Below are 25,619 nucleotides of genomic sequence, written 5' to 3' on the forward strand. Positions count from 1 at the left end.
TAGAGTGACCGAGAACCAAAGTACAATTTCTAAATAAATACCCATAATATATTGATTATAGCTTGCATTGAAGGGTACCAATTTGGTGCGATGCTCATGTGTTATCACTTTTATAATATTCAGCAAGGCTAAATAAATCCACTTCATAGAGTACCGATGTAGTCATTGCCCACTCCAATGGTTCCGAAAGAGATTTTCCCATTCATTTTTGCCATAGACATTTCTATGACCTGTAGACCAGCTTGTCAATGCAAATATTTAATGATCCAATCATGTGGCAGCAACTAAAAGCATGCAGATGTGGTCAAGCGCTTCAGCTGTTTTTCAGATCAAATGTCAAAATGGGGAATAAATGTGATCAAAGTGACTTTGACCGTAGAATGGTTGTCGGTGCCAGACTGGGTGGTTTGAGTTTCTCAGAAACTGCTGATCTCCTGGGATTTTCATGCACAACAGTATTTAGAGTTTGCAGAGAATGGTGCGAAAAACATCCAGTGAGAAGCAGTTCAACAGGCAAAAATGCCTTTTTAAGGAAGGACCAGACTGTTCACAGCAGGAAGGAGACAGTAACGCAAATAACCACACAAATAACCACTCAAATAACCACTCAAATAACCGTTCAATTAACCGCTCAAACAATCGTTCAAATAACTGCTCAAACAACCACTCAAACAACCACTCAAACAACCGCTCAAATAACCGCTCAAACAACCACTCAAACAACCACTCAAACAACTGCTCAAATAACCGCTCAAACAACTGCTCAAACAACCGCTCAAATAACCACTCAAACAACCGCTCAAACAACCACTCAAACAACCGCTCAAACAACCGCTCAAACAACCGCTCAAATAACCATTATTTGGGCTATTGGAAGTGTTATGGTATTGTATGTTAAACTTCCCAACTTGGGGTATTGATAAAACAGTAAAACATATTAGGTGACTTGACTAATAGAAATAATGCTATGAAGGAAGCATAATAAAAATGAGGTCTACATTTGTCAGCATGTAAAGAGAGAACTGCAACACACATAATTAAATGTATAAACCCTTCCAGCATCTCTTCTAAAATCTGTACCTGGGCAGGTGGCATGAAGTACTGCTCAATGTTGGTGCCGTTCACTTTCTGTGGGTTGAAGCTGTCATCCGCAATGATGATTGTGATGTTTTTGTAAAACTTTCTAATACTTCTGATGAGATGGTTCAGTTCAGGGTACCTCAGGAAGGTCTTTGTTGTGATGGTTACTTGCGACTGGATATCTGTAACAAGAATCAAGATCTGCATTCTATAAAAACACAATATGGAGAACGAGCCAAGCATTTCCTCATTTACCAACATGGAGCTTTTGAATAGGATTTCAGAACATTACATTACATTACATTACAAGGCATTTAGCAGACGCTCTTATCCAGAGCGACGTACAACAAAGTGCAGATCAAACACAAGTATAGGTGCGAAGAGGACCTGAGAGGACAGTACGGTTCCGAGTCCTAGTGTGACCATACAGATACAATCGGAACCCTTGAAGAACAACACAACAGTTTTTTTCCAAGGTTCTGTAAGAAAAAGATAGTTTATTATTTTGTTGTTATTTACTTCCCAAATTACAGTGAAGTGAAATTAGGCTTCCAATGCAAAGAAAAGTTTTTTACTCAAACAAACAAAGCAGAGGATTGTAGGGTGACAATGGTGCCACGCCGCTGGGTGCCTCCAACTCTTCCAAACAGCAAAATTATTGTTGATATAAAATCTATGCTTTAAAATAAATAAAGGAAGCACACCAAGTGCAGTATTAATAAAAGGATTGTTTGAAACACGTTCCAGCAAATACTGACTTTGAATCCAACAAGGTTGTTGCGTTCAGGCCGCACCGTAACAAAACCTGAGGACACTGCTGAGATTATTCAAAATGCCATGAATGAATGCACTGATCTGAGAGAACAAATTAAAGACAGTGACAAAAAAACTGAGCAGCGTATGCTCCAACCGACACGCTCTGAAAAGAACAGAAAAGCTCCAATACACTCATGGGCATATTAGGATTTTTACTTTATTACACCTACGTATTACTTTGATTATCTAATCAGCCAATTGTGTGGCAGCATACAATTTACATTTTTTGTCATTTGGCAGACGCTTTTAATCCAAAGTGACTGAAAAGCGGATAGGGCCTTCCACAGGTTGAAAGCATCAAATCCATAACTAGTAAAACAAGAGTTATTCAAAACAAAAAGACAACAGTCATCATAAGTGCAATTTTTTATTTCTTTATTTGTAAAATTATTATTAAGGGTTAGACAAAAGGGATATCGGAAGGGGGGAGGAATCAGGAGGGAGGACTAAGGTATGAAAAAGTGTGTTTTAAGCCTGAGTCGAAATATGGGGAAGGATTCTGCTGTCCTGACAGTGGTAGGCAAGTCATTCCACCACTGAGGAACCAGAATGGAAAACAGGCATGAACGTGCAGCTCAACCGCCTGGTGCTCGTAGTGAGGGAACCACAAAGCAACGAGCTGGCAGACCGGAGTGGTCTAGCTGGGGAGTAGGGAGTGATTAAGGATTGTATGTAAGGAGGGGCATTCCCCTTAGCAGCCTGGAAGGCCAACACTAGGGCCTTGAGGAGCAATAGGAAGCCAGTGGTGGCCAATGAGGAGTGACCTGGGCTGACTGGTGGTCAGGCGGGCTGCATCATTCTGGACCAGCTGGAGGGGCTTGATGGCACAAACTAGGAGACCGGCCAGGCATACAATCATGTAGATAGGGCTCAGGAGCTTCAGTTAAATGTTCACATCAACTAACAGAATGGGGGAAAAGTGACTTCGACCGTAGAATGATTGTTGGGTGACAGGGTGATTTGAGTATCTCAGAAACTGCTGATCTCCTGGGATATTCACACAGTAGTGCCGGCCTGTCAACTGCATCCGCCGAATTTGAATTGCAGTGGCTTATTTTATCTGTCCTTGTCTCTTTGGTACATAACTGACCCTGATCAATAGATGTCTGCCATCTTTCACGACATTCCAACCCGTGAAATGAGCCAGGAGTTTGGCGGCTCCCAAAGGATTCTTCAGCAAGGAAACACGGAACATGTGACGTAGAAATGATCGACCTGTCCTGGCACATTGTCCTTGCATCCTCTACTTGCAACCTCCGATGGGTGGAGCTAGGCATGAGTGAAGGATGCAAGGAGGTAAAAATTAGTGATTGGAAACAGCCTATCACACTCCACTCCTGCCTGACAGCATTGGAAACAGCCTATCACACTCCACTCCTGCCTGGCAGCATTGGAAACAGCCTATCACACTCCACTCCTGCCTGACAGCATTGGAAACAGCCTATCACACTCCACTCCTGCCTGACAGCATTGGAAACAGCCTATCATACTCCACTCCTGCCTGACAGCATTGGAAACAGCCTATCACACTCCACTCCTGCCTGACAGCATTGGAAACAGCCTATCACACTCCACTCCTGCCTGGCAGCATTGGAAACAGCCTATCACACTCCACTCCTGCCTGACAGCATTGGAAACAGCCTATCACACTCCACTCCTGCCTGACAGCATTGGAAACAGCCTATCATACTCCACTCCTGCCTGACAGCATTGGAAACAGCCTATCACACTCCACTCCTGCCTGACAGCATTGGAAACAGCCTATCACACTCCACTCCTGCCTGGCAGAAGGCTGCCATCTTAGCTCTTACTTTCCCACTGGCACTGGAAATGGAGGATGGCAAATGTCGACCTAGATTCACCTCATTTTCCTTAAACAAGCCAAGTTATTTTAAATGAATATTTTATTTAGAATGCCAATGTTGACTGATAACGTCATCTGTAATCATAAGTGAATGTGTTTACGAACTGTGTATTCTTATTACTGTAATTAATTGCAAAGGAGTAAAGTTGGATTGCCTTACCCTCCCCGAAGGCGTACAGAACTGGTACTGTCGGCTGCTGGATCACAACAGGGAAGATGGCCTTGTACTGCCCAAACGTGAAGTGTACTGGTAAAGAATTTTTAGAAATTGTTATTTTAATAAATTAGATGAACACTGAAAGCAAGCATTTTGGATTATCAATAGTTGCAAACACCCAGTGCATTGATCCAAATCCAAATAGTATACTCAAAGATTTGTTATGGAGAGTGGCTTACCCAGATCTCCAGACTTGATGCTGTACACAGTGCTTCTGTAGGAGACCCGACCCAGCAGGTCATTGAGAGACTGCAGGCTGGAGGCAGAAATGGAGAGCGCCTTCTCACCCTGCCCCTTCACTTTGCCCTTTTCCTGAAGACTTTCCACTGCCAGGACCCCACTGCTCACACTCAGTGTCACCTGCACGTTGAGAAAGAAGTTTATATTTTTAACAATTTATGAATGTCTCAATCAATGTGGTGGCATACAATAGCATTCCAATCATCACATGTGTTAATAATATACATTTTATATTTGTATGTCAAATTATGATTCAACAAAAGTAACTGCATTGTCTGAATTGAGAGGTCATGTGGCTTTTCAAAGCCAAAATATTATTGACACATGCATGACCATGAGTTGGAATGCCTATTCAACTAAATATGATATTAGCCAAGTTTTCCCAAAAAATCAAATATGAGACTAAGTAAGATGGTTTCTGCTTACCTGGTAATTTTGTTTTTGTACAGAATTTACACTTAAACCTGTAACAAAGAAAATGTAAATACGTTTCCTAAATCTTGGAGAAAGAGCTTCAGGCACTGTACAAAATAATACATGTTTAAGTGTGTAATGGAGATCTAGCTGATGATTGTGAAATTACCCTGATAGCTGGTGATGTAAATGTTACAATGTTTACTGTGTTTACTGTCCTAAAAGGTTTTAGTCCTCAGATATCATTTGAATTAGAGTTGCATTATTGAACACAATAATCTCTTTATCAAGTCCCTTCTCAAACAATGATCCCAATTGACACAACCTCAATAAGTAATTGCCATTCATTAAGCACAGATTATGATAGACATAGATATATTTACAAGCAACACTCAAACTTTAAATTCAGTTTGATGACCTACAACCATGGAAATAACAATAGTTTCTTATATCCATCCATCCATCCATCCATTATCTTAACCCGCTTATCCTGAACAGGGTTGCAGGGGGGCTGGAGCCTATCCCAGCATACATTGGGCGAAAGGCAGGAATACACCCTGGACAGGTCGCCAGTCCATCGCAGGGCACACACACCATTCACTCATACACTCATACACTCATACCTACGGGCAATTTAGACTCTCCAATCAGCCTAACCTGCATGTCTTTGGACTGTGGGAGGAAACCGGAGTACCCGGAGGAAACCCACGCAGACACGGGGAGAACATGCAAACTTCACACAGAGAGGCCCCGGCCGACGGGGATTTGAACCCTCCTTGCTGTGAGGCGGCAGTGCTACCCACTGCACCATCTGTGCCGCCTAGTTTCTTTTATGACAAACAAAAATGGACAAAGAAATTGGGTTGTGGCCCTTTGACACAGCTGAACCATCCTCCCTGAACTTTGTGAATTTGAGTAGCCCTGCTTAAAAGATTAGGTTGCAGTACCTGGAATGACACTCTTTTTGAGAGGACTGACAACAAATCCTTGGATTGGATATTGCAGAGGGGAGTTTGGTGGAGCCAACAGAAACTGGTTTAGCATTGACTTTTTCCTGTAAGAGACAGAAAATTATTTTGTTACACCTGAACATATACAGTTTTATATACCAATGTAATGTATAAACTGGACAGACTTGGGTAGAGTCGACAAAAAGTGTACTCAAGTATAAGCATAAATGAATTACTTTTAATTACAAAAAGTAATTAAAAGTAGAAGTAGTCATTCAAATCGCTACTTGAGGAAGATTAAGAAAGTATGTACTGAAAAAGTTACTCATGTAGCCAGTTACTTGTTAGGATCTGATTTAAAAATTAAAGTATCTTATATTTCCACTTACCCAGAATACAATCTATCCATCTGGATAGTTTTGCTGAGATATGATGTATGTTGTAGATTTGCCAAATTTTTAGATGCAGTTCGCTATTATATAACGGACCTCTATGGACCTCTCCTTTTCTGCTAATCAATGTGCCAATTTATAGTTAATCATAACATTTATAGTATCTCAAAAAGGCATTTTGATCCAGAACTATTTATTTTATTGTCAGGACTCACTGTGTCAGCATAAGGTTCCGCCAAAGCACACCAGTATTCTGGGGCAAAGTGTAATTGTTTCGATCAGTGCTTTAGCAAGCTGTTTGCTGAGCTTGGCTTGCATATCGAAATACCATATAAAGTGTACATTAGCCAGCTGTGAATATTAGTTAGTGAAATTGTGCCAAGACAACATAGAAACTCCCCTCCTTGCAATGTTGGGAAACAAAGACATGAACCTGATTTACAGTGCAGTCCATAAGTATTTGGACAGTGACACATTTTTGTTGTTGTTTCGCTCTGTACTCCAGCAAACACTTGAAATATAGTAATCACCATGTTGTTAAAGTGCAGACATTCAGCTTTAAGGGTTTTTACATCCACAAAGTCATCATATTCAATATTTCATTTTGCAATTAATGATTGCCTGGAGACATCACATCTCCTGGTTGTTTCAGGGGCTATTTGCCTTCAGTCTGGCCTTCAGCAAGTGAAATGCATGTTCAGTTGGATTGAAGATAGGTGATTTGACTTTTCCCATCAAGAACATGCCAGTTTTTGTCCCTAAAAAAAACTTCTTGCTTGCTTTGGCTGTATGTTTTTGATCACTATCCTGCTCTCATGATGACACGTCATCCAAAAGATTTGAGGCTTGTGCTTGGATCTGAGCAGACAAGATATTTCTGTACATGCCATCAGCAATGACATCATCAATGAACACAGACAGTGTCAGTGGGAACTAAACATGCCCTAGCCATAACACTACCTCCACCATGTTTGACAGATGAAGTGCTTTGGATCATGACTCGTTCACTTTCCTCTTTCCATCACTCTGGTAGAGGTTGATCTGCGTCTCATCTGTCCATAACACAGTTAGAAATTAATTAAATTATTATTAATTGTCCTTGAGGCTTGCCAGCTGGCTTCATCTTGTGGTGAACGCCTTGATGTTAAGCTGAAGCAATCTTCTCTTGATTGTCGTCTTTGACACATCTATGCCTACATGCTGGAGAGTGCTATTGATCTGTTACAAAGGGATTTTCATTCACCATTCAAAGGATTCTTCTGTCATCCACTACACTGGTCTTCCCTGGCCTACCAGGTCGTTTGCCAGTGCTGAGCTCACCAGTGTGTTCTCGCTTAACAATCTACCAAACAGTAGGTTTTGACACACCTCATTTTTTGCCTATGTCTCTGATATTTACTGTTGTTGCCTCATGTTGACTCCAAATGTAGCTCTTTTATTCATGAACATTTGAGCAACCAGTTGTCCAATTACTTTTGGTCCTGTAAAATGGCAACAATTCCTGCACTATATGGATGTAAAATCCCTAAAACAAAAGCTAAAAGTCTGCAATTTAACTTCATAGTAATTGTTTTATTTAAATTTAAATAATTAAAAGAATCTATTTGGTTGTTGATTCAAAGAGAATATTTGATTGATTCTTCAGCATCCCGCCCAGTGGTACATGTTGTTTGAAGTAGACCACCATAGTTACAGTACCCATAGCAGGTATTCATGCATTGTGTGTTGGAAGCCTTGTCAATGCATAGGTCAAGATAATGTTCTCGGTGCTTCTGTTACATACCGTCCCGGAACACTTCGCTGAATCAATGCAAGTAATCAGTGATAGAACAGAGAGGCGGAGTTACAGAGCAGAATTGAAACTGGAGATATCGTTAGTGTGTTAGTTTACGTAATTAAATCTAATTAGTCAGTTAGTGTGTTAATATAATTAGTACTGTGCAATATCTATATTAGTTGTTATTAGTAAATTAGTGCTATCTACAACATGAACTAGTGAAAATGCAAGAAGTAAGAAAAAGCGAGGCTGAGAAGGAATCGTCAAAAACCCGGAAAATTCCAAAACCACCCGAATAGTGCAGCACGCAGACAGGGGAGTGATTGGGGTCAGAAACATACAAACACAGACATAACAGAGGAAGACAAATGCAATGAACTGTAGTGGATGACAGATAACCAGATATGAATAATAATAAATAACAAGAAGAACAAATAAACTAACAGACTAAAATCAGAAACATTACAGCTTATGTGAATTTCCTGTCTTTTTCGGCTTTTGCCAATCATTATCTCTTCTTTAAAACGAAGTTCTTGGGTTGATATTCATGGAAAGTCAGTGTTTTAGGGTGTCTGTTGTTGCACTGAAATGACCTATTGTACTTTTAAGTCAATGACAGTCGCTTTCTAGGGGTATTTAAGATTTGGCCAGGTGGTTGAATTAATCAACAAGTCACAGTACGATGGCAGAAGCAACCAACAACAGTAATACAATGTTTTTTAGCTATTTCAAAATGTAGTCCTAAAAATTCTAATCATTTGCAAACAGATGTAGAAAGTATGATATTACAGTTTTTTACGTAATTCTGACCCATGTAGAAAGCTCCAGGTAGTTCCACCATTCATGCTTTGAAATGATTGGGGCATGTCTATCTAATAAACCTATCGGTAGCAACCCAGAACAAACACCTGATAAAGTTCAGTCTGGAATACCCAGTCACGATAGTTCCTACCAGAGGTGCGTTCAAGACAGCAAACATTCAAGGAAAACTATGTTTGTAGCAAAGTTACAGTTGAATGATTTTAAATGAACATTTCATTTGGTGTGCCACCAACGCATTTCAAATAAAAATGAATGCAATTTAGATCTTACGATGCCAACTAGCTGATTCGTTGCTGATTTGTGATTTATTTTTTAAGGTAAGAACAACTATTACATTCATTAAAGTGTACATTAAATTAATGGCATTTTGCAGACGCTCTTATCCAGAGCGATTATAGTATGTGTATTATAACAGCAAAATAATTGTCAACTTTAGTTCTCTCTGTATCTTCCCCATTGGGTGCCATTTCAGTTCACGGCGCACTACCTTTTAAAATTGTTTGTGGCAAACATAAAAAAGTTTGAATATATTCGCTAATGTTTGCAATCTTGAATGCACCCCAATCACACCATGACATGATACTAGTTAAGTAGATATATCCTTAATCTATGTTCAGAACACGTTCAGTCAACAGTCTCTTGCTATGCACAAGAGAGAAGTGAGGAAAAAAGCAGCAGGCAGTACCTTTTTAGTAATCTAAGGGGGAGGAACCAGGGAGGAACTGGCCTATCATGAAACTCTTATGTACGACACTGAGAACCCAAAAGCAGACCAAGGTATTATCCAAAAGATGTTTAATGAGTCCAAGTTCAAAGCCAAGAGATCCACAGACAATGCCCAAAACAGTAGTACAATAAAACAAGCAAAAGGTCAAAATCCAGGGAGTCAGAAAGGCGAAGATACAAAAGGGCTGAGGCAAAAATCAGAGTCGAAAAAACCAAGCAAATAATCAAAAACCAAATTAACAGATGGGTAACCAAAACAAGAGGGCAAGGCAAACTCGGAAAACAAATGGGGTGTCATAAGAAATCTCAATAATACAAAGAACTCAGCACTGAAAATGATCAACGTTCTGACAAAGTACACAGCAGAGACTGAGGTTTAAATACATGAGGGAAGGTGACAATCTAGGACTCGGGAGAAAGGTGGGCTAAACAAATAGACAAATAGACATTGTGCATTCCGGTCTATGGGTGTTTTTGGCTCTCCATTGTGCATTCCAGTCTATAGGTGTTTTTGGCTCTCCATTGTGCATTCCAGTCTATGGGTGTTTTTGGCTCTCCATTGTGCATGTCAGAACGTTGATCAGTTTTAGTGCCGAATAATTCGTAAGCCTAACTCTTGACATTCTTGATAGACACCCCTTTGCCTTTTGATTTCCGAGCCTGCCTTGCCCTTTTGTTTTGTTTGCCTTTCTGCTTTTCTGCTTTTCGACATTCTGCTTTGTTTTCTGGTTTTGATTCTTGCCTTCGTCCCTCTGTACTTTAGCCTTTTGATTTTCTGGATTTTCTCGCCTGTTTTTCGACTATTCTTTTGCCTTTCGTTTTTGTCATTGTATTGGATCTCCTGGCTATGATTTTGGACTATTAAACACGATTTTGGATTATCCTGTGGTCTGCGTTTGGGTTCTCAGAACGGTACATAACACGTACGTCCTATGAGACTGGGCAGCCGGTGATATATAACATCCTCTTTGCTGTTGCATTTAGAACACAAATCTGACCGCACACTCATAATACAATATTATTATTTTTAAGCAATGAAAAGCTGCATATTGATCATTTGCTGATGGTACATAATTTTGTGGTTGCAGAATGATTTAATGCTTTGTTTGCTTATATGAAGCTGCCGCTGCTGCCATCTATGATGAAATGCACTAGCATAGCATTTAGCAGTATACTGGAAATGCAATTCAGCGGGACATCCACATTACTTGATGACCTTTGAAAAATGTATGACCTTTTCGCATAACCATTTCTGTCACAGTTTGTGATTTAAAATGGCATTTCGATGTTTTTATCCAGACTTATTTCTCTCTTAAGTAGGGCCCTATGAAATCCGTTTTATCTTTTGAATTTGAATTTGAATTTTCCTGTTTTCGTATTTCTCGGATTAGAATTTTCTCGTTTTCGGATTTCATATTTTTTTCATATGGATTTACAAAAAAATAATACAAAAGTATGTTTTTAACAACCGTACATCTGCAAACAGTGGCAGTGCAGTTCAGTTCTATGCAGTGCAGTGCAGTGCAATAACGAAATAATTCAATAGTTAAATTATATTTTTTTATTATTTATTTAAAAGAAATCAGAAAAACTGAAAGGGATGTCCTTTAAAAGTTCATGCTTCTACTGACATTACATGACATCTCTGACTGACATTACCATTGTGATACATTTATTTTGACCAACACTATTTAAATCTTGAGTGCAACACAGTAATTCTGAAACGCATGTTACACTGTAGTAACTTACAGTAGTTTGAATAGCAAATTTACCGATGACGATGTTCAGAACACTGTAGTCTCTGTCGTCTGTCATTTCGTCAACAACAACGGACATTTGTCAGAAACTGCTCCATGTGTAACACCCTGGGTAAATGAATCTGCCGTAGTGAGGATTCATTTGCGGGCAACGCTCCCCCCTGCCGGCAGAGCTTCACCATAAATGGCCGGATTTTTCGCAATTTCTGTAATGGGATATTGGCCTCACACATTTCACCAAATTCTCTCCTTACATCAGATGATTTCAGGCTACTGCGGAGTGTTGTCTGAAGTTATTTTGTCTTTGTTCCTTTTGTGAGCCAAGGATCTAATGTGGTTGCTGCACGTATCTTTTCTGGTCCAGTCTACCGAATACTGGCAGTATTGGGGTCATTCTACGAAAACGTGCCATTTCATATCCCTGACACAAAAACTACCTCATAAAGCTATATAAACAACAAAACATTTATAAATTTAGTTGGTATCATTTGGTAAATAAACAGTCTTCACAACAGGCTTTTAAGGAGGATGAAATCAAATTATCTTCAATTGTCAGTTAACCTATAATGCATCTATTTCATTCTTCACCTTTTTGGAATATTGAAAAAAATAACATTTTAGTGCTGTCCCTGCGTTTTGCGTCAACCCTGTTACTTTGGATAAACACCCCCCTCAGGGACAATGGACTATCCCAAAAGTGACATAATTTTCAGGAAGTAATATCCTCTGCCTTTTATGAAGATGATGTCGTGAGCCACGGACCCCTTGCCAAGCTCAGACCTCACGTTCCCACGAGCAGTACCTCACCATGAGGTGTCTCGGGGACGAACTCAAGTACTCCGAACGTTCTGGAGCCCTGGTAAGTTCTACTGAACTTCCAACCCAGTCTCGAAGTGAAGGGTGTGATGCAAATCTGGTATTCGATGTCCTGTATTCAATGTATTCCTCTAAAGAATCTTTATCACATATGATTATAGTAAGATATACTTTATTATAATCAATCAAAAGAATAGAGTTATACAGATTACAGTGTAAATATCATCTTTCAGTTTGCTGATCACATGCAAGTTACATATACCCCTTTAGCTCTTTCTAATTTTACCTTTCCACCATGATGTTTAAAAGTCAAGGTACACCCCTCAAATACCCATCATCCTCTTTGGCCTTTACCTTATCTTATGGCTCCCCCATCACGGAGATAAAAGCTACTGAACTTCCATTAATACAATGGGTACGAACACCCCTAAAGTCTACTACTTATTTATATCGTATATAGTATCTTACTAAAAAATAAAAGACATAAAAATGAAAGGAAACTTAAAATGTATTACTTCTATGTACTACTTTTCCTACTTTTACAAGTAATATAGATTATAATTACCACCCATGCCCTAAATATAGCCATCTCGTTTTCTGCGGGATTTGATCCCTCCTCCTTGCTGTTGATGAGCTCTTTGAATAGCTGCATTGGTTTGGGAATCTGGGGCAGGATCAGGACCCAGACTTTCGAAAGACGTGACTTTGCACTTCGTACTTCTCCTGCCTGTTGTATGGGATGTGCACTGGTATGTCTTCGAACACGTCGGGGGTTTTGCAGTGCAGCCGCAGCATATGCCTCTCCTCACTGACACTGAGGTTAGGGGGGGAGGCTTCAGGTTCTTGCGTGGGTCCAGCAGGAAGGTGTTCTGTAGCGTGGAGGAACCCCGCGTCCCGTCTGTTGGCCTCCAGGTGCAGTTCACGGCTCCAAGCATGTCGTAAAAGCCCTTTAACTCTTTCACCAGCTTTTCTGTATGATGAGGGATGCGCATGAACACCTCTTCGACATCAGTCCCGCTGCCACAACTCTTGGGCTGAGTCCGCACCGCGTACGTCACTCCTCTCTCCATATCCATATCCTGGAGTGGCGCGCAGAGGGAGCGCGCCACTCCAGCTTGACTACAGCTGTCTTGCGTTACTCTCTCCTCAACAGCCCATAGATATCTTGTGAAGCTAAATTCTAAGATGCTATCCTAAGGTCTAAAAGCTTATTCCTTATATATCTTTTTTGCTTAACATTTTGCATATGTTAAGTAAAATATAACAATACCCCCCTTAAGTAGTTAGGATATGATTATAAACACATTAGTTTGTTTTCACGATTTTTTCCTAAAAACTAAGATACAGTGACTGGGCAGATTGGATGTATTCATCCATGTAAAAAAAAACATATTCCTCATTATTTTAATTGATAAACACTCTTAATGTCAACAGGGATGATGTATCTTTCATAATATACCAGATTTATTATGAGTATGATTCAAATAATTTTAAATACAATTTGATGTGTGTAACAGGGTTGACAAAACACACTTGTGCATGTTGATTATTTTAAGAAAATAAATAAGTAAGATAGCCTGAGATAGCACCACATATTTTTCTGACAGGTAAGGGTCTACTTAATCCAAATAAATCCTTAAACACAACAAAAACAATACTTTGAAAATCTGATTTTCAGAATGCAAAATGGCACGTTTTCTTAGTATGACCCATTTGCAAATTAATATTCCACCTGATTCATGGTAATCTCCCGGATACTGCTCTGCCCTGCGCTCAAATTGCTGTTTCGAAGCTTTCTTGTAGATTTTCATAACGGCAGTGTTTTGTACATTTTCTCCTCAGCTAGCTATGATCTCACTGATGTCTTATTTGACATGGCTGTATTGGAACCGGCACGCTACCCTAGTTAAACGTGCGTTGTAGCATCACAAAACGTGCTAACGTGGCCTATGTATTGTTAATGCCTGTGCTTTTAAAGTCACAGTGAAGATGAACTCATTCCGTACCATTCAGCAATAACTCCAATGCCACTTTTCAACCGAAATTTTTATTAACCAATAACCAAAAGCTAACAGCACAGCACATGTTTTATGCGTCACAGCTAGCGGTTCTGTGTGAAGGGATCCCAGGCTAGTCAATGCTACTGCTACCAGAAAATAAATGTAAAGCTACGACAATTAAAATAAACAATAAAATACAATACAATAAAAATTACAAACGAGAATACCAGCTATAACAAGACTAACAACACTTGCAGCGACTGCGGATGTAAGGTCTTAAATTTCTCCTCATTAAGTTCAATTTAATGAAGATGAAGGATGAAGGTGAAGATGATGAAGGAAATTATCTGAATACCAGTTAACCATTTATGGAACAAGGTACCCTGGAAAGTCCGTTCACCTATGCAGAGGCTTCAGGAGTTCCCCGAACAAAGACAGACAAACATATATATAGTATCATATCTTCTCCTCCTTCTTACTAATGAACCAATGACCCACAGTGACACCCTTCTACTTATGCATTCTTATGGTCAGTGAACAATTCCGATGAAATTCTGCTTGCTTTATACTCAGTTCCTATCACATATGCTAGAAGGCACTTATGATGAAGTTTCAAGGTTGTTCATTTCCATATTCTGCTAACCACTGAATGAACATGTCCTGTTATTCACTTTCCCAGCTTCCCCTGGGTTGTTATGACCAGTTCCCAGTCTATGTGATGGGAATGTCCTTCAGCTTGGCCTGGGAAGGTATCTCCGTTCACCTACTTTCAGTCCTTCAGTATTGCACAGCTGAAGTTTTTTTTTTTTTTTTTTTTTTACATAATCCTACATTGCTTACTTCCACACGATATATACAACTGCATTAAGTAGACAACTTATAATGTATTACACAAACAAGTAATAGCCATCAGCAACCACTATAAAAATAGACTTAAAAAAGCATTCTTTTTTTCATATACATTTATTTTCAGGGATAAAAAAAAAAACTATTAATTTCTCCTATAGATTCTCCTATTAATTTCTCCTCAGATTTTCTGATCCGGAAGTTGAGAAAATGCTGATGAACCGTAGGTATTTCCAAAGGGAATGACAACGTGACTTTTGAGGCCTATTGTCATCGTACCACCCAGCCCTCTACAGGTCCGCTCACCTGTGCTTTTATATAAATGCTCTCCATTACTATTTTATACTGTTGGGCACCTTGTTTTATTCCTACCAATCACATTAAAGCTCACTCACCTGGTCTGATAGCTTTTGTACTGCTCAGCTCTCTGTCTAATAATGACATCCAGCTCATCTGGGTTCAAGAAACTGCTCAAATTTAAGGTTCCCTTCGGACAGGAGCATGCCTTTTGCTGATAGGTGATATTAGGCATGGGGTTGTAGATCCTACAAAAACACAGCATGTATTAGAACTTGACTGAATGTGACAAAGTTCAGAGAAACAACATCTCGTCATTCATGATGGCATACACTAAATATTTCCTATTTCTTAAGTATGGTTCCCCTTGAACAGTTTTCCAATTTTGTTGCCTCATAGCATGTAACATGATATTTGTAATCTGAATGAATATTTGAGGTTCACATATCTACTGTGGTGTCAAAGTAATACAAGATAAATTAATTGTCTGGTGCAAACAAGGGGAGTAGAGATTGATTGCCAGTATATTCCGCAATACAGAAATGTAATATACTGAAAATGCATTTGAATGAAAAAGTTATTTAAAGGCATACTATGCAAGATTTTCATATTACAGATATTATGGAACAAACATGCTCAGTTATTACTATGATGCACTGGAAGCCTGAATCTGTGTTCACTTCTGCTCAGTACCTTCCTTGTCTATTTGTATCTGTTATTCGAAAAACTGTTCAGGCCTCTTCTGGGCAACTGTATAGACCAGACCGGGGAATCCGGGTACTTTGAAGTACACGCTCCTTCTTGGGGTTAAGTATAATATTGCGGGAATAAGATATTTTACCGAATTTAGCTATATCTTTTGAAAACAATATATTTTTATTATATGTCCGACAAGCTGAAAGTATTTTGATAATTTCCATACCAAATTCATATTTTTATGATGAGTAGTTTTTGTGAACGACAGCTTTGTTTAACTCCTGCGGCAGTCTCCATTGCACTTGCTCTATCGCCAAGTTCAATTCAGCTTTGTACATCAGCTGGCTGGCCATGACAGCTGGGTCCCACTGCACATAACTAACATTACTGCTTATATTTTCGGGAGATTCTACCAGCGTATTTCTTCTCCTAGGCAGAGATGTCAATGTCGTTGTCAATGACGTCGACCATATAATTTGGTCAATTAGGATATTCATAACCGACGCATCGTATTGTTTTGAACATGGTGGCGGCAAAACCAGCTGAAAGAGAGTTTATCCAAAAAATCAGAGCATCCAAAGTGTGGGAATTCTTGAAGCAAAAACCCAATAATGTGGTGCTTTGCACACTGTGTTGTGCAAAGACGAAGCGGCAGATCACAGCAGCATGACGGCCTTGCACGAACGCCTTAAAAGAAAGGATCCAGTAGCTGTGATGCTAGGTTATCTAGCTTGCTGTTGTTATGTACAGGTGCATCTCAAAAAATTAGAATATCGTGGAAAAGTTTTTTTTTCTTCCCGTAATTTAATTTAAAAAGTGAAACTTTCATATATTCTAGATTCATTATAGAGAAAATAAAATATTTAAATCCTTTTTTTGCTTTAATCTTGATGATTACGGCTTACAGCTCAAATCCAGTATCTCAAAATATTAGAATATTACATAAGAAAAAATATTTTAAAAAAAGGATTTATAATACAGAAATGTCGACCTTCTGAAAAGTATGTTCATTTATGCACTCAATACTTGGTCGGGCAATCATAGGAAGACTACTTGATAGGACGACTTGATAGTTGTCCAGAAGACACTCATTGACATCCTCCACAAGGAGGGAAACCACAGAAGGTCATTGCTGAAAGGGCTGGCTGTTCGCAGAGTGCTGTATCATGGAAAGTTGAGTGGAAGGGAAAGGTGTCGTAGGAAAGGTTGCACAAGCAACAGAGATGCCCGCAGCCTTGACAGGATTGTCAAGCAAAGCCAATTTTGGAGCACTTCATGCTTCCGTCTGCTGACAAGCTTTATGGAGATGCTGATTTCCTTTTCCAGCAAGACTTCCAGCAACTGCAAGTAACTGGTTTTGTAGGGGAAAATTCACAGAACAAAAGATCTCCCTCCTAAAAGCATGATAAAAAATCACAAGTGACCTTAGTGAGCAGGCTGGTTCCTCCAAAACTCTCGACGATGTGTGCTAAAAGTTTATCAATATATCTGTATTAAAGTATGATATGTACCCTGTATAGTTTCAAACTGATTAACTGCTAAATTGTGCTAGAATTACACAGCAGCCAGCTGTCAAAGACACAGGCAGAGCAAGATATGACTGTACAGCTGATTTCTCCGGGACTCTCTGTGTTTTATGCCAGAAGTGTATCTATTTGACCTAGAACCTTAATTATAGCTGAGCTTATGAAAACGCAAGAAACCACAGTGAAAACTGTTGAAATGAGAGCAAAGAATGCTACGTACATTTACTCCCTTAGAAGAGAATAATTAATCAAATGTTTAGTATGTCTGTATATTAGAAAAGTATATTAGAAGTGAATATTAATGAAATGTTTAGTTTGTCTGTATATTTTCAATGATTACTGCTGTTTAGTTCGTCTTATAAAAGCGAAAGATACAGAGTGACGTGTATGGATGACGTGTTAGAGGGAGGGCATCCAGAACTTGAGGTCTGGTTGTTTGCCAAGAGCAGGTGCGGGGTGAAGAGAATCTATGGGGTATTGTCAAGAGGAAGATGAGAGATGCCAGACCCAACAATACAGACGAGCTGAAGGCCGCTATCAAAGCAACCTGGGCCTCCATAACACCTCAGCAGTGCCACAGGCTGACTTGGGCCTCCATAACACCTCAGCAGTGCCACAGGCTGACCTGGGCCTCCATAACACCTCAGCAGTGCCACAGGCTGACCTGGGCTTCATAACACCTCAGCAGTGCCACAGGCTGACCTGGGCCTCCATAACACCTCAGCAGTGCCACAGGCTGACCTGGGCCTCCATAACACCTCAGCAGTGCCACAGGCTGACTGGGCCTCCATAACACCTCAGCAGTGCCACAGGCTGACCTGGGCCTCCATAACACCTCAGCAGTGCCACAGGCTGACCTGGGCCTCCATAACACCTCAGCAGTGCCACAGGCTGACCTGGGCTTCATAACACCTCAGCAGTGCCACAGGCTGACTGCCTCCATGCCACGCCGCATTGATGCAGTAATTTGTGCAAAAGGAGCCCTGACCAAGTATTGAGTGCATAAATGAACATACTTTTCAGAAGGTCGACATTTCTGTATTATAAATCCTTTTTTTGATTGGTCTTATGCCAAGTAGCCATGTGCACACTGCGTAGTGCACAGACAAACAAAAATACAAGCTTCCGCAAGTAATCTGTAATCATACCCTCCATCGGATTATCTCATTAATTTTTTTCAGCATGTAGCTACAGGCATAGATAAATTGTATATAATGAAAAACAATTTCAAAGTAACTGGTGGGGAATTATATTATTTAAAGAGATGTAGCTATAATGAGTCCATACATTAAAAGCAGTAAGACATCGTACTTCAATTACGTCAATACATTTTGAAAGGTTCAACTGCAAATTGTAAATTACCCCAAGTAAATTAATCCTTTACATTAATCGACTAATCGATAAAAATAATAGACACGGATTCATTGATGACAAAATAATCGTTAGTTGCAGCTAGGGTTTTCCACACGTTCTGGTTTTCCCGGGATTGTTCTTGTTAAGAGTAAGTGTTCACATGTGTCCTCAGTTGTTACAGAAAGATTGTGTCAGGCTGTACTGTTTTGTATGTAATTCCACTGGGGGGTGCAGTATTATTACGTGAGAACAAAATCAGACAAGCAACCAGCAGCAAAAAAAAAAAAACGATATACAACGTACAACTCAGACTGGGCAAAAAGATAACTTTTCTTAAGGGATTATGGCGCGTCAGATGTCCCGGTTCTTTACAAATCAAATGTGGCAACCCTAGTTGCAGCCCTAGGCAGAGAGCTCAGCCTTTCAGAACACTGGAGATGTCTGATAAAAATAAAAGCAACAATGAATTGATGCGTTTGTGAGTATGCATGCTTATGTTTATAATTGTGCAGGTTGAGCAGACTGAAATCCACAAGCATCGCCAGAAGCAATATCAGTTAAACAGCGAACTAAAAGCCCTGTGTGGAAAGTGACGACTTAGTTTGAAAGTATGCATATTATGTTACAGAATTGTGCAACGCTTCCTTCCAGGCAGGCTAGAAATTCACTGGTGTTAACATTAACCACAGTTGCCGTTTCATTCAAATCACCCCCACAATGTTTAGCAAAATTTTGCTAACTAAAGTTTGTTAACTAAATGCAAACGCGAGTAATGTCAGTTAATTAGCTAGCTAAAAAGTTCGTGTGGAAAGCGACTACTGAAGCGAAGTTTTACGAATCATATGGGCTGCGGTTTTTTAGCTCATCGCTATCGTGGCACATGGTAGTCTGCAATGAAGAGGAGGGGTTGAAAATGGGGCGTATATGTTTTTTGTATGTAAACACAACAGTGCGAAGTTCTGCATAGTCTGCCTTTAAATGTATATTATTTTTTCAAGTACCAGTGAGCTGATACACACATCTGCATTTCTAGTTCTTTTAGCCTACTTGGTGTTTTACACAGCTTTCTGCTATTGTCACGTGAAGTGCGCTAACTGTGTAGATATGGGGGTGCGTCCCCATAAATGTTTCCTCTTTTCCTCTTTTCCTCCTCTCGTCGTCTGCTCCATCAATATTTGCACTTTGTTGTACGTCGCTCTGGATAAGAGCGTCTGCTAAATACCACGTAATGTAATATGAAGTGGAGGAAATGAGAATACATTTTGGGATGCACCCACGGAGAATCGCTGGCAGAAAACTATTTCATTTAAATTCATGTTACAGCTAAAATAACAAAGATAACAAACCGTCCTAAATGTTAGTTCAGCATCTGAACAGACATACCTAACTGCTATTCATTAAGTTAATATTATAAACATTAAAGGATTGTATCGAGCACTTTGAAGTCATAGCATAGTTGTTGCTACATGACATGAACAATACATAGTTTTGATATTAAATATTTTATATATACTTACCATTCTGCTTCTGAAGTAAGTTCATCCAGATCTTCGTGTCTTATAATGTTGTTGTACCTGTTGAAATAATGAAAACCATATATTAAAGTACTAATTGCCAATAATTAGCCTAATTGGAATTGGATGTTTAATATGATGGTGAGCACAAGAATTGCACACGGGCAACACATCAATAAGCACTTGGCCAAAATGATCTAGTAAACAACACAAAAAGGACAAAAAATACATGTGCGCATTTTAATATAAAACAATATGGTTCTGAAAACTGACAGTGAAAAATTCTGGGGCAACTTTATATTATATAATATTTATTTTATTAAAATTATTAAATCAGTGAAAAGTCGAGGTGTGTAATCTTCAGAGTAACGAGTGTTACCAAGGTTCTTAATCAAAGAGCGTTCTCTTATTACATGGGTGGGGCGGCCTGTAGCGTAGTGGTTAAGGTAAATGACTGGGACATGCAAGGTCAGTGGTTCTAATCCTGGTGTAGCCACTATAAAATCCGCACAGCCGTTGGGCCCTTGAGCAAGGCCCTTAACCCTGCATTGCTCCTGGAGAGGATTGTCTCCTGCTTAGTCTAATCGACTAATCAGTCTTAGTCTACGTCGCTCTGGATAAGAGCTTCTGCCAAATGCCAATAATGTAATGTAATGTAATGTTTCCCAAAGACATTCATTAGACAGACATTATGAGGAACTTAACAATGAGCTTCTTTGCAAGGTTAAAGGCATGAGAGATCAATCAATCATGCCTTCCAGCATCTGCCATCAGACCCCTACAACTCATCCAGAATGCTGCAGCCCGTCTGGTTCCCAGACATTCACATGTCACCCCCCTGCTCAGCAACCTCCACTGGCTGCCTGTTATGGCTCGCATCAAATTTAAAACTTTGGTGCTCACATACCAGGCAGTTAAAGGATCAGCCCCTATGTATATTCAATCCCTTATCAAGACCTATACACCAACAAGACCCTTCGTTCTGCCACTTTGTGCCGTCTGGCGCCTCCCCCTCGCCACACCTGCTCTTCACGCTCACGACTGCTGTCTGTCCTGGTCCCACGGTGGTGGAATGACCTCCCGGTGAATGTCAGAACGGCAGAGTCTCTGACCTCCTTCAAGCGCAGACTGAAGACCCATCTCTTCAGGCTACACCTTTCCCTCCCCAACTCACAATCACTGTGATTGGCCTTATGTATAGATATTTTTACTTGTATAGGTATTGTTGTTTTTATTGGCTGTTGTTGTATTCTAGCTGCCAACAGTGGTATGCTAGTTTGAATGTTGATTGTACTCTTCAAGGGTTCTGAATTTCTGTATGTTTACACTAGGACTCGGAACTGTACTGTCCTCTCAGGTCTACTTTTGCACTTGTTCTTGTGATTGATTTGCACTTTGTTGTACGTCGCTCTGGATAAGAGCGTCTGCTAAATACCACGTAATGTAATGTAATGTAATCAATGTTAAGTTTCACAAATGAAGTGTTCAAAATGTGACAACATATTGCGTTGTCATTAAACTATAGACATTTTCATTCTGAATGTCTTTTTGAATGAAATATAATACTTACTAAATAGAAGCGAATATAAAACAATGTGTATAGCTATCATGTTACATCTAATAGTTTTTTTTTCTTATAGATATTTTTTAGGCCTTTTTCAGCTTTATTGGACAGTATATAGAGACAGGAAGGATGGGGGCGAGAGAGAGGGAAAGACATGCGACAAATTGTCAGACAGTCGGATTCGAACCGTTGACATCGCGGCTCACAATGAGCACGCGGTCAGTGCTCTGCAGGCTGCGCCACCGAGACACCACCCCTAATAGTTTTTTTTAACACAATAATAACTATCTCTGGCAGGGGGACTGGTGGGTGTGCTCCAATTATCGGGGTATCACACTCCTCAGCCTCCCCGGGAAAGCTTACTCTGGTCGTGGAACAGTGGACCAGATCTTTACCTTGGCAGGGTTGCTGGCGGGGTCATGGGAGTTTGCCCATCCAGTCCACATGTGCTTCGTGGACTTGGAGAAGGCTTTCAACCGTGTCCCCCGGGGAACCCTGTGGGGGGTACTGCGGGAGTATGGGGTACCGGGGCCATTGTTACGAGCCATCCGGTCCCTGTATAACCAAAGTGAGAGCTGTGTCCGCATCCTCGGCACAAAGTCATGCACGTTTCCAGTGGGGGTTGGACTCCGCCAAGGTTGCCCCTTGTCACCGGTCCTGTTTGTGATATTCACGGACAGGATCTCAAGGCGCAGCCGAGGTGAGGAGAGTGTCCGGTTTGGTGACCTCAGAATTGCGTCTCTGCTTTTTGCGGATGACGTGGTTCTGCTGGCTTCATCGGACGGTGACCTTCAGCATGCACTGGAGCGGTTTGCAGCCAAGTGTGAAACGGCCGGGATGAGAGTCAGCACCTCCAAGTCCGAGGCCTTGGTTCTCTGCCAGAAAACGGTGGATTGCTCCCTCCAGGTTGGGAATGAGTCATTGCCCCAAGTGAAGGAGTTCAAGTATCTTGGGGTCTTGTTCACGAGGGTACAAGGGAGCGTGAGATCGACAGGCGGATCAGTGCAGTGTCAGCAGTAATGCGGGCATTGCACCGGACTGTTGTGGTGAAGGGTCTTTTTCCTTGGGTCTTTTTGCTGTGGTCTTTTTGCTTGCCATGGTGTATGACTTCTGACATTAAACTTCTTCAGCAACCTCACCTTGGAGGCAGAGTTTGGCTGTTCCTCACCCAGTTTTAACCCTCCTACACAGCTGTTTCTGTTTCAGTTAATACTTGTGTGTCAACGTACATATTAAATTGATAATCATAAGCTCCTGAGCTCCGTTCTCCAGAGCTTTCTCCAATCTTACACAATCCTTATAGGGAATGACACAGTTTATATGCAGTATCTGAACAAATGGAAACTAGCTGAAAGGAAGTGCTTCATCCTCTGTGACAAAACACTCCTTTAGATATGATCATTCATATTGACAGGTTTCCTGGTTAGGCCAAAGACAAATGGTTATCGGCACCTAGTCCTCAAATCAAGGCATTTAAAAGGAAATGTAAATAGAGTGGGGAAAACAGAGTGACTGTGGTGACGTGCATTTGAAGGTATGGGATGTTTGTGCTCAAGGCACTATTGTCCCAGCAACAAGCTCATCTAAGTTGTGAAATACTTTCATGAAACCTAATGACTTGGCTTTATCCCAAAACATCCACAATCTACAAGTGAAACTATTATGCAAAAGTTCATTTATTTCAGTAATTCAACTAAAAAGGTGAAACTAATATATCATATAGACTCATTACATGCAAAGTGAGATATTCCAAGCCTTTATTTCTTATATTTTTGATGATTATGGCTTAAAGCTTATGAAAACCCCAAATTCAAAATCTCAGAAAATTAGAATATTGTGGAAAGGTTCAATATTGTAGGCTCAAAGTGTCACACTCTAATCAGCTAATTAATCCAAAACACCTGCAAAGGGTTCCTGAGCCTTTAAATTGTCTCTCATTATGGTTCAGTAGAATTCACAATCATGGGGAAGACTGCTGACCTGACTGTTGTGCAGAAAACCATCATCGACACCCTCCACAAGGAGGGAAAGCCTCAAAAGGTAATTGCAAGAGAAGTTGGATGTTCTCAAAGTGCTATATCAAAGCACATTAATAGAAAGTTAAGTGGAAGGAAAAAGTGTGGAAGAAAAAGGTGCACAAGCAGCAGGGATGACCGCATCCTGGAGAGGATTGTCAGGAAAAGGCCATTCAAAGTTGAGTTATTGAAATAAATTAACTTTTGCACGATATTCTAATACTTCGAGTTTCACTTGTAATCGGGCTAACCCAGTTAGTGACGTATGAAATAGGACCCCGGGCATGACATCTGATATGTACACAAGAATGCGGAAAATGTAGTTTCTGTAGTTATAGTACTGTGCACCCTAGACTTTATTATATATATATATATATATGTTTGTTTTTTTGTGTGTGTGTTTGTATAAAAGAACACATTTGAGATTTCCAAATATTCTTTTTCCTAAAGATTTCATTTGACAGAGATAAATTTAAATAGATAGATTTAAATTTAAAAAAGTAACATATTACTGTATAGTACTGCATACTGTTCACTTTCATTTAATTATTTTTTAAAGAATCTTATCTGTACAGAATGTTATGTAGGTGCCTAAGACCTTTGCGTACTGTATATAAAATGATATATAAACTTATATGTACAGTATAATTGTATACATAACAATTTTCTTCAACAATAATTCCTGAATAGTTTAATGATCTTAGCCACATGCCTGATCTACATAAAGCCAGTGTTCGAAATAAACAGAAAACATAATAGAATGCATTACAACTGCTACTAGAGAGCTTAAAGTATTTTCAGAGATTAATGAATGGAAAAAGGAAAAGGAAAAGGAGGTTATAGTGGATAAAAAAATATAGACCCATTCCTACCTTTGAAGAGGTGATAATGGAAAATGTGTTATTTCCCGTTGAAATAAAGCAAACAGTGCTAATAAAGAAAGAGTGAATAGGAATTTCAACAGGCAGCTGTAACTCATGAATTTAAAACAAGACATAACTGTGGTTTTGACCGAGGTGACACACAGGAGTAACCTTCTATATCTTCGGATGACAGTATTTACCTGACAGAAGGGGGGTGGGTTCTTGAGAGTTATTTGCTGAATGTTGTTCCTGTTAAGTCATGGCCTCAGTGCACTTTTTGGTTAGAAGATCAACACAACACGTATAATGGGTGGCATGAATTGATCATTTCTTACATTTGATTGAGCATTTATTCATAAACATGCACTCATACATAATATCTTTGCTTTTTCCGACCCAGATAGGAGCTCCACAGTGGTTTTTTGTGATGATAATTTTTTTACCCCCCGAACAGGCTTAATAATAATAACTATAACTTTATTTGTAAACAGAATTACAGTGTTGAATCCAATTATTTTGGTTAATTAATATGCTCTTACTTTTTTATTTTAAATGAAAGGTAAGTGTTAAGCATTTACTTCTATGCTATCGGAAAATCAACCTAGAATCCTAAGGAATGCCATCAAACGGCATGCAACTACAGTACATGCCAAACCCAGGTTCTACAGCTTTGAATTACAGGTTTTATTACAAACAAGCTAAAGTACATACAGTTCATATTGGAATAACGATGTGCCCACAACATAACGTCACCTAATGACATTCAAAATGACTCACTGTCACCTTTAAAAAAACATTTGAAATGCCATCATCACTACAACTTGACATCAACAAAATATTGATTTTGAGATTTTGCGCTCCCGTGATGCTGACTAAATGGTCAGAAATAGAAATTGTTTAAATTGTACTTCCCTCTAGGGTCTTTCAGCGCACTTATCCCTGGTTATGGGTATGCACTTTTCACATTGTTGTACATCGCTCTGGATAAAAAAATGCCATTAATGTAATGTAATGTAATGAAATGTGTTATTTTGTCAACACAACAGTTTAGCTAACTAACGTTAGGGCAACAGG

At 39.8% G+C, this 25,619-nt stretch overlaps 1 protein-coding gene across 1 annotated transcript in view; it reads right to left on the reverse strand.

Moving 5' to 3' along the window:
* Positions 1–24,717, reverse strand: part of LOC133115457 (beta-1,4 N-acetylgalactosaminyltransferase 2-like) — a 29,519-nt gene extending 4,802 nt beyond the window's left edge. The window contains exons 1-8 of the mRNA XM_061225364.1: positions 24,555–24,717; positions 20,107–20,163; positions 15,113–15,262; positions 5,579–5,685; positions 4,644–4,681; positions 4,157–4,337; positions 3,921–4,007; positions 1,081–1,262 (exon numbers count right to left, since the gene is read on the reverse strand). Coding sequence (XP_061081348.1) covers positions 1,081–1,262; positions 3,921–4,007; positions 4,157–4,337; positions 4,644–4,681; positions 5,579–5,685; positions 15,113–15,262; positions 20,107–20,163; positions 24,555–24,679 — 927 coding nt within the window. The 5' untranslated portion in view covers positions 24,680–24,717. The remainder of the gene's footprint in view (positions 1–1,080; positions 1,263–3,920; positions 4,008–4,156; positions 4,338–4,643; positions 4,682–5,578; positions 5,686–15,112; positions 15,263–20,106; positions 20,164–24,554) is intronic.
* Between the last annotated feature and the right edge of the window lie 902 nt (positions 24,718–25,619).

This window comes from Conger conger, chromosome 16 (genome assembly GCF_963514075.1).
Source record: "Conger conger chromosome 16, fConCon1.1, whole genome shotgun sequence".
In the NCBI taxonomy this organism is placed as follows: Eukaryota; Metazoa; Chordata; class Actinopteri; order Anguilliformes; family Congridae; genus Conger; species Conger conger.